At 33.7% G+C, this 13,192-nt stretch overlaps 2 protein-coding genes across 3 annotated transcripts in view; one reads left to right on the top strand and one right to left on the bottom strand.

Annotated features, from left to right (window-relative positions):
- LOC111049658 (Bardet-Biedl syndrome 4 protein) overlaps positions 1 to 13,192 on the top strand; it is a 69,089-nt gene that overhangs the window by 30,206 nt on the left and 25,691 nt on the right. The window contains exon 1 of one of the 2 annotated variants that reach the window (XM_039421423.1): positions 5,168 to 5,231. The exons of the other annotated variant lie outside the window; for it this stretch is intronic. The gene's annotated coding sequence lies outside the window, so the exon portion shown is untranslated. Of the gene's footprint in view, positions 1 to 5,167; positions 5,232 to 13,192 lie in introns of those variants that run through there. 2 annotated transcript variants of the gene reach the window in all.
- LOC111049663 (tubulin epsilon chain) overlaps positions 1 to 13,192 on the bottom strand; it is a 47,851-nt gene that overhangs the window by 31,967 nt on the left and 2,692 nt on the right. Inside the window, exons 2-4 of the mRNA XM_022335796.2 lie at positions 11,430 to 11,626; positions 6,019 to 6,134; positions 3,899 to 4,087 (exon numbers count right to left, since the gene is read on the bottom strand). Of these exons, the coding sequence (XP_022191488.1) occupies positions 3,899 to 4,087; positions 6,019 to 6,134; positions 11,430 to 11,626 (502 nt within the window). The remainder of the gene's footprint in view (positions 1 to 3,898; positions 4,088 to 6,018; positions 6,135 to 11,429; positions 11,627 to 13,192) is intronic.

Here is a 13,192-nt window from a genome sequence, read left to right as displayed (position 1 = left end):
CATAAAAATACGAGCTCTTACAAAACTGGTGAATATCTTTATCTATACTTATAAAATTCTTATCTCACTGACTCACTGATTTCTGGAAAACTACTGGATGGATTGCAACAAAACTTAGAATATAGATTCCTTATACATCCTAGGTGCTCACTAAGAAATCTTTTGGCGATATTTCAACTCTAAGGGTGGGTTTTAAGGGTTTAAAGTTCGTCTTTTAGCATGTATATTCTTCTTCTTCAAATCTTTTAATTATAATATTGAAATATCCATATCATATGTTACTATAGAACTATAATCTAGAGAGAGTACCTATTCGTAACAGTTGATAACTGGCGACCAATTAATAATTTTGTCAGGTTGGCATTAAGTTGATATTATTTCATTAGGTTGGCACAAAGTTGAAGAATCAATTAAAATGCATTCATCGAGAACAAATTGACTGGGCACTGCTGCTTCAATCAGAGCTATTCCTGGGAGTATAGATAATTTTTATTTTTCATAAAACAAACTTTTATGACGGGAGTTGCTTCTATCAATTGATCCTATTCTATCAAGACTAATTTTGTTTGTAAATCCGACAGATCGCGGAAACTGCTTAAAGGGGTATTTTAAAAACTTCAGAAGTGTCCGTTGTGGAATCTGTTTGTAAAGAATGAGAAAATTCGGCCAAAATTTAACTTGGGCGGAAGAAAGGGGTTATTTATTAAAACGGCCAAATAGCTGTTGTTGCTTTTCCTAATGTGAAAATATCTTGCATAGAAGTAAGGCGCTTTTCCCATGAATCAATTATTCCCAAACATTGATTGTTTTACCAAAGAAAATATAAGGTAGCTTTCGATAAAAATATTGGAGAATATGCATAACAGTTCGTTGACTGTCAGTATTCCTCATTAACAGCATCAATGCTCCCCTTTCAAACAATGCTGACACATTGATGTGAATCTTACTATAATCTGGTTACTCTAGATCAGATGAAGAAAATAATGTTGATGATCGCTTAGACCAGTTATAGAATAGACACGCTGGGAAGTCTAGCCTCTGAAGCCAACATCTACTGCCATATCTCCAAATCGTGACGTCATCATCGGATAGAAAACTTTCAGATTGTGTCTATTACAGAAATATGTAAATTATCATTCATTAAAATGGTAAACTCCAGCTGCGCTCCCGCTGAAATAGACACAATCTGCTATGGAAAACGATGTAAACAAACTCTACAGAAAAGTTTTCTATCTGATCTGATGCTGACGTCACGATTTGGAGATATGGCAGTAGATGTTGGCTTCATCGACTTTCAGTATGAATATACAATAGGCCGTGTCTATTCTATAACTGGTCTAAGGATGATCGCTACTGTTTCAATTTCAATCATGTTTGACATTTCTGCTTTTGATGCCAGCTGTTATTATTATGTGAAAGAAGCTCTCATTGAATGAAATCATAATCAATGAAGTCAATAATATTATACTAAGAAAGCAATTTGTTTGAATATGTGTGTTTGTGGATATATGTATCTATGTCGGACGGATCTCGAAAACGGCTCTAACGATTTTGATTGAATCAGGAATATATTGTGCTTGCGACAAAAAACATTATTTTGGAACAGGTCTCAACCCGGGTAAAATTCGTTGAACTATCAAGAGAAAGGATTATTGGTCCCTCAAAAGTAGCAGCTGATCAGAAAAAAGTTTTCCATAGTCTGTTGAAAACGTAAGAAAGTGTGAGCAAATAAAAAACATCATAGTAGCTGTAGTTGAGTTACCAGATTTGGCGACTTTATTTTAAAACATTGCAGTATTCATGGAGCATCTTGAAGAATAGGTTCAGAAAGTGACCGGATGATAGCAAAAGAAATTTAAAATCGATCTCTCCAAACATATGGTAGTGGAATGTAATGTTCATTGTGAGGTTATAGAATGCGACTAATTTCTTCAGCTTCTGTTGTATTGGTTCCTCTGTTGCTCTATTTTTGTATGCAGCCATGGCCTTGAGAGACAGTTGCACTGTCTGTTAATTCATAATCCGGACTAAATTCCACGAGAACCAATCAGAGAAGCCGTCTATAAAAAAACCCTGCTCTGATTAATTCTCATGAAATTCAAACCTGATTGAAATTGAACATGCTTTTGTGCTACTAGGCCTGATATTTTCATGTTTCAAAATCAGCTTAAATCAGTTTTTTCAAAGTTTAGAATTTTCTAATTAATTGTGATTGATTTAATTCAATTTTGAAGTATTTTCAATTTGAAAATAATTTTTGTGTTTTGAATTGTAAATTGAGTGTGTAATAGGAGAATGAGTGACACATAACCTTTACTACATTTGGACTGTTGTATAAATTAGAATTGGAACCGTTTTGGGCATAAGCCTGTGGTACTCTTCTGAAAGTTGTATAATTTCTGAATGATTGAATAAATAAATAAAATAAAACTAAATCGAAAAAACAAAATATTCCATCAGCTGCTCCTATTTCCTTTCATGATGTTATTACGACACAAGACAAACCTATTGATATTGATAGATAACAAGTAAATTCTAAAGTTGTCAATTTAGATAGAAATTAAATTAAGTTACATGTTAGTTTACATCCAAATTTTCATCCCTAAGCTTTTGGTTTCAAGCTAAGATCAAAGGAAGAAGTCATATAATGGTAGTCAATAATCAAAGCGATTGAATAAACTCTATTCGGATTTATGCAAATTCACATTAAAATGATCCCACTTTAATATTTATGATTGTAGAGTTTAGGACATGTGAAATCAGCTGCAATAAATGTTATACTATTATGAATGGACTTCCATGGAAGAAAGAATCAGTGGATTGGCTGCTTTTACACTTTTGGATAAGTGAAACAAAGAGTAAGCGACAGGCTATGCCAAAAATCCAGAATAAGCAAGTGATCCATGGATACCAGAGTCATCAAATTCCGAATAAACCTAATTTGGAATTTAATATACAATTGCTAAAGCAAAAATAACATGATTACTGCTAATTTGATAACTGTCAACGGAAATATTAATTGCCAATGAGTAAAGTTGAGGGCGACTCTTAAGCCCCGTCAAAATTCGCTGCAATTAGACTACTCTTCTACAGAGCACTTCCAACACATCAATAAATTATTATTTGAATGATTTGACTTAATAATTTTCATGCCAAGTTGTGGCCTAATCTCAAAAACGATTATAACAATTTTGGTAGGATTTAGATTATAAATGTTTCACAGAAATAATTTTATCTTTTAATTCCCGTAGCGAAGCACGGGTGCCCTGCTAGTTATTTTATATATATATATATATATATATATATATATATTATATATATATATATATATATATATATATATATATATATTGTAAATGACCTTCATTCACATTAAGATCCCAACCAATATCTCTTCCATGACTATCTGACAATATTAATACTTTCTTATTTCAGTTTTTTTTAACTCTATGAACTACTTTGCCCATCACAGCAACTTCACCACAATTCATAACATCACATTTTTCAGTTTGTGTCTCCATAATTCTGTCATTAATTTCTGAATTCTTTGTATATTTTTTACCGTGATGAGAGTTTTTCAGGTCTTCAAGCTCCATGTTCAAAGATTTATTCTCGCTTCTTAGAACAGTATTTTCCGCCTCCAGAACCTCCATACTCAATTTCATCTGATCCATAACAGTAATGTGTTCCATTCATTTCTTGTCAACAGCAATGGAATGATTTACCGCATCATTCCAATGCTGTTTCATTGTAGTCATTTTGCTGACTACATAATTATAATGGGTTTGTGAAATTTTAGTCGGTTGTACAACTTAAAAATAACAATTGAATTTTTTTAAAAGTCTCATTTTTTACAATATTCCAGTATATCGATGTTTAGATTAGATTGTGAACTTGCCTGTCAATATTAGGGAAATTATCCTCGAGGAGAGGCAGAATGGCACTTCCTAATCCTGAGCCAGTCCCTCCTCCAAGGGAGAACAGCAACATGAATCCATGCAGAAAGTCTGAGCATTCGGCAGATCTCCTAATCATTTCCAGAATGGTGTTCAACTGATCTCGCCCATGCTCGTAATGTCCAACAGCCCTGTTTAAAATCCGAATCTTAGTAATAAAAACAATCAAGACCAAAGCATAGATTCCAATAAAACCACGCAATAAAGCATAATAGTAAATATCGGTTGAGCACTGTTGCTTTGAAACGCTTTATGCTTGAGTTCGACTACAAAATTCTTGATATAATACTTTTAATAATTAGAATTCGACTCTTAGTGGGCCTGATAATCAATATTAACCTAGTAGAACAAGGCATCCTGGAACATTCTTTGCAGAAGAACTACGTAATGTTCCATTAGGAAGATAATCTTCAGTATTTCATAGATCTTCAATTAATTCATTAACCACATCTGGCCTACAATTCATTCATTGAGAGATCAGTAACTATATAATATCAAGTAACCTTTTAAAGAGAATTATAAATGAATGCAAGTCAAGATACATTTCCAAGAATATTGGTGAAAGGCATGCAAATCCCAAACTATTCTGAGTTAATACAATAAGTACCATATTAGCAAAATGTTTTATTCGACATTCTTCAAGCTGCAGCAATATATTGAATATATATATAAAAATCCGACATCCTCGGAGCGCAGTTTTAGCTACACTGACTCCTTCGTGTGTTTGGAAGTTCTTTCACGTGGTCGAAGGGAGTACCTCCTCCCCTCTCCTTCTTCCACGTGATCGGCCTGGCGCTGCTGCGTGAATGGAATTCCCGGAGAAGTGTCTGGCTTTTGTGCTGTGTTGAGAATGATTTTCCAAAGGGAAGAGATATTTGTACTGGCATCTCTTTTGTTAAGGCTCCCTTGTTTCTCTATTTCTAGGAAATAGAATTTCTAGGAAGAATTCAAAACAAATAGCCAACATTCAAGATTTTCGGGTTAGGATTGTACGAGAGGCCCTAGAAATAGAGAAACACGGGAGCCTTAACAAAAGAGATGCCAGTACAAATATCTCTTCCCTTTGGAAAATCATTCTCAACACAGCACAAAAGCCAGACACTTCTCCGGGAATTCCATTCATGCAGCAGCGCCAGGCCGATCACGTGGAAGAAGGAGAGGGGAGGAGGTACTCCCTTCGACCACGTGAAAGAACTTCCAAACACACGCAGGAGTCAGTGTAGCTAAAACTGCGCTCCGAGGATGTCATTTGTTATGATGGCGAAACGTCAGCAAGTAAGTGAAACTGCTTATCGGATGTACCCGGTTGATAATTTACCATATATATATATATATATATATATTATATATATATATATATATATATATATATAAAACATCCGATTACTGTTTGTAAAATTTAACCGAATAATAAAAATGACACGGCTATAACTTGCAGACTATGTTCAAACTTGGTGTGTAATTAATACAAAAATTATGAATATGATATTCTAGTGTGCCACAAAAATAAAGTGTACATGTGGGTGTCTAAAAGGTCTACTTACAGTTATGAATGATTCTTCAATTGTAAGCTAGGGCTAATCGATGAAAACAATGTTAGTAGATTGTTCAACAATGTGATTTCCTTCGATTTTAAAATATAAGTCATTACCGGCACATACTATTAAAATACATTAGAATTAAACATTCAGATCATCGGTGAGGATTGATAACTTGCAATCAATTTATTGATTCAAACTCTTAAATGAAATTAGTAAATGGTACTAAATCTTACTGGACTCTATTACAATAATTTCAAGTCTTACAAATTAGTTTTGCTGCATGCATTTTTTTGTACAGTAGGAATTGTGTTGCATACATTTCTAGGTAGCTTTACAAGAGGAGATAGACAGAAATTTCGACGACTGAATTAGAATGAGGAATGATATTAGAAATATTAATCTTATCAGATATTATATTAAAATATTCCCAATTCTGAAAATAACTGAAGGAGTTTGGATAAAGATGAAATATGAAATACATTTTTTAAGTAACTATAAAAAAGCAGTAAATAAAAACCGACCAGTTATTACCAGATCCAGGATGGTTGGTTAGTAAGCATTTACTATCAAATAAATCACGTAAAGCACTTCTTTTATATCGGTCAACAACATTCTCTTCCATATCAATCAAAATACACTAGAAACAGAAAAAAATAAACGAATAATACAAAAATTGATCAATAATAAATAGATTATGTGATGATAATGCACAGTTGACAACATTCATAATTATTAGCAGATAGGTTGTTAAGTTTAAATTTATTTTTTTAGAATTTATGAAAAAAATTATTTCGAATAAGTTACATGAGTTGGGCATACATCACTGTCTCATTGTTAGAATAATACTGAACTGAATGGAATATGATACAGTAGTTGTAGATTAGAAGGGTATGACACTTAGCTTTTTATCACTGACAATCTTTGGAAATTGATAATTAAACAGTAAACGACCTTTCACATCATATTGCAAATCATTAAAATTATTTTACAGTCCTATTAATTTATATATCCTCCAAATCCACTGAATTAGGTCAATACGAAAAAAATAGAATACTGTGAGATGTGAAACTGTGTCTAAGTTTTCAACTCAAAGCTGAGCGTATGAAAAAGTTTCATTGCATCTTTAAAGCAAGAAAATAAGTGAAATGACTTGCACATAGGGGCAATAGTAGCTTCCAGTAGCTGAAGCGGAAACACGGAATTGGAAATTTCCGGAACTCAAATTTATATAACATTTACAATACCGCGTTCATGCAGCAGATAATGGAATCTACTATTATTCCTGTGTGCAGCGTGCTTCATGTTGAATCACTCTTCTTAAAGCAGAAAATCATAAAAAGGCTTAGCCTAATAATATTTTATATTGTAATAGTATGGAGGAGAAACATTGTGTGCAACACGTGACTATTTCCCTCTCAAAGAAATTGAAGTCTTAGATTTATTCGAATACAACAGTTTTACTTACTCAGGAAAAAAAGTGTCACTTTAGTCCTAAGTTGCACAAATAAAAAATTGAATTACCTATAATGTAATAAATGATAGAATTGGCTTATACACGTACGGTATACGAAATTCACGAATGACGCAACATCACATCTGAACTACTGAACTGATTAACTTTTGCATAATAATAGATTCTCAATTTACCCAGGATGGTTATAGGTCTATTTTAAATTCTTCAAGATTTCAGTAAACCAAGTTTTCAGTTTATCAAGTTTTTGATTAGACCATTGCGGATCGCGGGTTAGCTGCTAGTCATAAATAATAATATTCTTTATATAGTTACAATATAGCTGTGATAAATATTTTTTTTAACCAGTCCATTTTAACTAATCCAACAGATTAGGAGTTACCTTTCAACTTCGAGTATTACAATAAGTTCTAAAATTTCTGATTGATTATTATGAATTTGCAATGTATTTATTAAATGAACAAGCGTCACAATCATTTGACTTATGCCCGGTTGCAGAGTCGTTATATAAAATCAAACATAGCTATGTGAAACATTGCTTAAAGTCACTGACATAAATGGTTGGTCATTGCACAGTCGTTTGCCGAAGCTCATTTAGCTATATCTCGAATTAGCATCACACATAAGTCACACTGCAGCTCTATTCACTTTTTTCCGTACATTTCCGTACATGCTTCTATCCAACAAATGTCTTGGCATCGAGGAAATTTTCAATCGACATCACTGTGAACAGACCTAAAAGACCTCACATGGAGTTGATGAACAATATGGCGACTATTTCAGCTATTGGAGACATAAATAAGCTCTTTCTGTCGACTGTGCAACGAAATCATGTGTCTGATTGGGCGTTTATAGTTTTATGGGAGCTGTAGTTTACTTTTACATCTGTGCATCGAAATTGGAGTTATGGCTTCTAAGTTAAATATCTGATATTAACTTTATGTGACAACTCTGCAACCGGGCATGAGTACACTACAGGTCAAATTAAACAACAGAAGTGAATGATTCACACCATATTGCAAATCATTAAAATTATTTTACAGTCCTATTAATTTATATATCATCCAAATCCACTGAATTAGGTCAATACGAAAAAAATAGAATACTGTAAGATGTGAAACTGTGTCTAAGTTTTCAACTCAAAGCTGAGCGTATGAAAAAGTTTCATTGCATCTTTAAAGCAAGAAAATAAGTGAAATGACTTGCACATAGGGGCAATAGTAGCTTCCAGTAGTTGCAGCGGAAACACGGAATTGGAAATTTCCGGAACTCAAATTTATATAACATTTACAATACCGCGTTCATGCAGCAGATAATGGAATCTACTATTATTCCTGTGTGCAGCGTGCTTCATGTTGAATCACTCTTCTTAAAGCAGAAAATCATAAAAAGGCTTAGCCTAATAATATTCTATATTGTAATAGTATGGAGGAGAAACATTGTGTGCAACACGTGACTATTTCCCTCTCAAAGAAATTGAAGTCTTAGATTTATTCGAATACAACAGTTTTACTTACTCAGGAAAAAAAGTGTCACTTTAGTCCTAAGTTGCACAAATAAAAAATTGAATTACCTATAATGTAATAAATGATAGAATTGGCTTATACACGTACGGTATACGAAATTCACGAATGACGCAACATCACATCTGAACTACTGGACTGATTAACTTTTGCATAATAATAGATTCTCAATTTACCCAGGATGGTTATAGGTCTATTTTAAATTCTTCAAGATTTCAGTAAACCAAGTTTTCAGTTTATCAAGTTTTTGATTAGACCATTGCGGATCGCGGGTTACCTGCTAGTCATAAATAATAATATTCTTTATATAGTTACAATATAGCTGTGATAAATATTTTTTTTAACCAGTCCATTTTAACTAATCCAACAGATTAGGAGTTACCTTTCAACTTCGAGTATTACAATAAGTTCTAAAATTTCTGATTGGTTATTATGAATTTGCAATGTATTTATTAAATGAACAAGCGTCACAATCATTTGACTTATGCCCGGTTGCAGAGTCGTTATATAAAATCAAACATAGCTATGTGAAACATTGCTTAAAGTCACTGACATAAATGGTTGGTCGTTGCACAGTCGTTTGCTGAAGCTCATTTAGCTATATCTCGAATTAGCATCACACATAAGTCACACTGCAGCTCTATTCACTTTTTTCCGTACATGCTTCTATCCAACAATGTCTTGGCATCGAGGAAATTTTCAATCGACATCACTGTGAACAGACCTAAAAGACCTCACATGGAGTTGATGAACAATATGGCGGCTATTTCAGCTATTGGAGACATAAATAAGCTCTTTCTGTCGACTGTGCAACGAAATCATGTGTCTAATTGGGCGTTTATAGTTTTATGGGAGCTGTAGTTTACTTTTACATCTGTGCATCGAAATTGGAGTTATGGCTTCTAAGTTAAATACCTGATATTAACTTTATGTGACAACTCTGCAACCGGGCATGAGTATAATACAGGTCAAATCGAACAACAGAAGTGAATGATTCACACTATACTGTCGCAAGCAGGTCAGCAACCGGGCATGAGTATATTACAGGTCAAATTGAACAACAGAAGTGAATGATTCACACTATACTGTTGCAAGCAGGTCAGCAATCAGGTGTACCATTACATCAATTATCACTTATTGAACTAAAGTTTAACTTATACACCCGGTTGCAAAAAAGTCTGTCAACTATTAATCCCGATTAAATGCCACAAGGACCAATCACAGAATCCGTTTTCTCAGAAAGCCCTTCTTTGATTGGTTCTTGTGGGATTTAATCAATCCTGATTGAAATTCAACAGACCTTTTTGCAACCTGGCCTTACTCATGAAAAATAGACTGATACAGTGTATAGCGTATCTTCCCCTGTTAAATTGGCCGCTGGCATGATTATTACTATATTTAGTCACATCCACCTTTAATAAACACCATGCCTATCGAGTTAACGATACTAAGGGCCAGTTTCCGAGCTCGGGATCTATAAGTTCTGAACTTACAGAGTTCTGGAATAAAATAAGCACTCGGATCGAAATCGACTTTCTGTGTCACGGGTTTATCATCTGAACTCCGGGGTCTATTGAGTTCTCGACTTATTTGAGTCCAGGACTTCAACGCAGTAAACATGAGGGAAATTCACAATATTATATTGTTATTATTTTGGCAATGGAAGACAGCTAGGCTAATTGAAGCGGGCTTATTCAAATGAGAATGCTCTCCAAACCATTTTGTAACAATTATTTTGTGGAGATACGTCTCGATTTATTTGTAGGCCTATTCAAACAAAACCTAACCTTTTGAAACATGAATGAATAAACATTTCATTTTACATTTAGCTATTATTGATGATTGATCCTAACGAGTGATTTTGGAATGAACATTTTAGTAGGCTATTGAGTTGGAAAACGTAGCCTATTTGTTTTGAAAAAAAAACTGGAATCATAATTTATTATTGTTATGTTGTTATTATCAATATTTTGAATATGACATTGATTAATATCATACTTACATTAAAAGATAAAATTAAAAGGCAATCATTGTATTATTTTTCTTGAAAATTTTTAGGTTATGTCACAGTCTTAAAATAAGGTTAGTTTTTACGCATAATTTTTATAGAACTTTATTTTAAAATAGACTTGCAAACTAAATAAATTATGAATTTAGATGTACGGTACTAATTCAAATAATTTAAGTATTCCAAGACATTATTGGCTATTCATCTACTCCAAAACAATAATTGAGATGTGTTAGCTCATTTTAGTCCAGAACTTTATTTTAAAACTTACCGCAGTTGAGGGTTTAAAATCATGCTGTTTCAAGTTCTGTACTTAACGATTTTGTGATAAATCCTTGACTCAGAGAGAGGTGAAAATCTAAATCAAGTCCTGGACTTATAACCCCTTCACTCAGAAAGCAAAATTATAAACTCTAGGGCTAACGTGATCTCTAAACTCCAGGGTCTAGTCCTCGACTACGTTAACGCTCTAACTTGGAAAGTCAATTTTCTGACTCCAGAGTTTGAAGCCAGTTAAAGTCTAGAACTTAGCTGAATCCCGAGCTCTGAAACCGGCACTAAAAGTAGATTTCAAAGAAGATTCAAGCAGCTGTCAGCTGCTGCATCACTCAATGCATTTCAATCTATCTTGGACTTTCCACATCGTGGACTGATATGCAGATTGTGCGATGTTGTCATTCTCCCTTGAATAGGGCGTTTTTTTAGAGGTGGCTGTTATTAGAGGTTGTTCAAGCAGTCAAAAGAAACAGTTGAGATGCAGTAGGATTTTCCATATTTGCCCGATTTACATAGTTTCCAAAGACAGCTAACGTATATTCTAGCGCAAGTTGCACTTAAAATGGCTCAATATAACAGACACATTGACAGTCATTAGCTATGTGGAAATATATTAATACTAGAACATAATTTGCACAGAAGAAATGTACATACTCTAGCTTTGACGTTTCCTCTTTTCAAGTCGGCAATTGTAGAATACTCCGATATTTTGGAAGGACAATGGAAGAAGCTGTGAAGTGAATTACTAGCAATTGATTTCTTCTGATGTAGTTTGTTTTCATTGCCAAATCCATGTTCTTTCAAGGCTAATGGCCAAAATACACTTCCAATTTGATTACCACACTGGCCAACTGAAAAATAAAACAGAACAAACATTTATAAAATAAATACAATCTATAATCAGTTCAAGTATTTTTTTTTACAAAATAGTGTTAATCATCTGACCTTCTTTTTTAACCGACCCTCTCAATGTGCACATGTATAATGCCTCTTTCGTATGGACAGACAGACAACTATTCAACTTTCGGTGATGTACTAGTAGAGTATAAAAAGTTTCTGACACTTTGTCGTAAAACCTTACTAATGCATTAAAGCGTTCTATATAACTTAGATATAATAAACTTAATAGCCATCAGTACCTGAAATTATGCTCATTTGAAATTTTTTATAATCCTTCATTGAAACTTTATTCATTAAAAATAAGAGCACAAATCATTAACGGTATGATTAGGAGAAGACAACAGGCTGAACCCAAAACCGTCCCCTCTTGAATTTCAATAAATAAAAGTTTCGACTGAGTCACTGTCAAGTCAATGTATTTGTCACAATATATTTGTGTTTTTATTTCATTAACAAAAGTTTCCGAAATCATAAGCCTAATTTTATCTCCTCATCTGTATTATCTGTCTTTATCTCAGTTATGTTGCAAAAAGTGCAATTAAAAAAAACATCTATCCATCTTTATTTAACCTTTGCGTGCCTGTTTCAGGTAGCGTAATCTAGATATTATTACTTAATAAGTAATGGAATGAAATTAAGTCACTGAATGGACTGGTTACTGAAATAAAGATGCTGAGGTGGACTTACGGAGTAACTAAAGTCTGTGAGATATTACTTTTAACACGGCTCTTTCTCGAAGACGGAGAGGTCCGATGCTCTATCCTCCACTAATCACTCCCACTACCTAGCAGCATTCTAACGCGTCGCGTCAACACTCCTCTCCAGCTATTGCCTTGCAATGTTCCAAAATTGTTTACTGGTCAGCAGGTATATTGGTTTGTGTGATTACGGAGATGTGTTCGTCACTAGAACTACAGAAGTGTCAAAACTTGAACTCTCAGATCATGACAGCTTATGGTTGAAAATTCCATTAAAAGCCGAAAAGAGAGTACAAAATACTCTCTACAGTGTAGAGATAACAACATATCCAATCTAAGACTCAGACTACGTGACATTAATTGGGCTGAAATGCTTTCCATAAATAATGAATCAGTGCATGAATCATTTGAATTATTCTTAAATACCCTACTAAAAGATTCCAATGAGTGTTGTACAAAAATTAAAAAGAAAAAGAACAACAGCTCAAACCATAAACCACAAGCACTCAAGAACTGGTACACCCCTCACCTCAATAGAATGGTTTATACTACAACAAATTCAAAGAAAATGAAGCATACAGAGAGCCATACAATAGACTAAACAGATTATATAAGGATGAGACCAGGCCAGCTAGAAGAACAGCAAATGATAACGTCATTCTCAACTCTCAAAACAAATGCAAAGCGGCATGGACAGTAATAAAAGAAGTGATCAACACCACAAAGATGGCTCAAAACAATATTCCAATATCCCCCAATACATTAAATGCTTGTCACCAATTCAAACATGAGTAAACAAATCTCCCCAACAGCATTAAT

Source organism: Nilaparvata lugens, chromosome 2, assembly GCF_014356525.2.
Source record: "Nilaparvata lugens isolate BPH chromosome 2, ASM1435652v1, whole genome shotgun sequence".
Taxonomy (NCBI): Eukaryota; Metazoa; Arthropoda; class Insecta; order Hemiptera; family Delphacidae; genus Nilaparvata; species Nilaparvata lugens.
The sequence above is the reverse complement of the archived record's forward strand: the minus strand, read 5'-3'. Positions and strand labels throughout refer to the sequence as shown.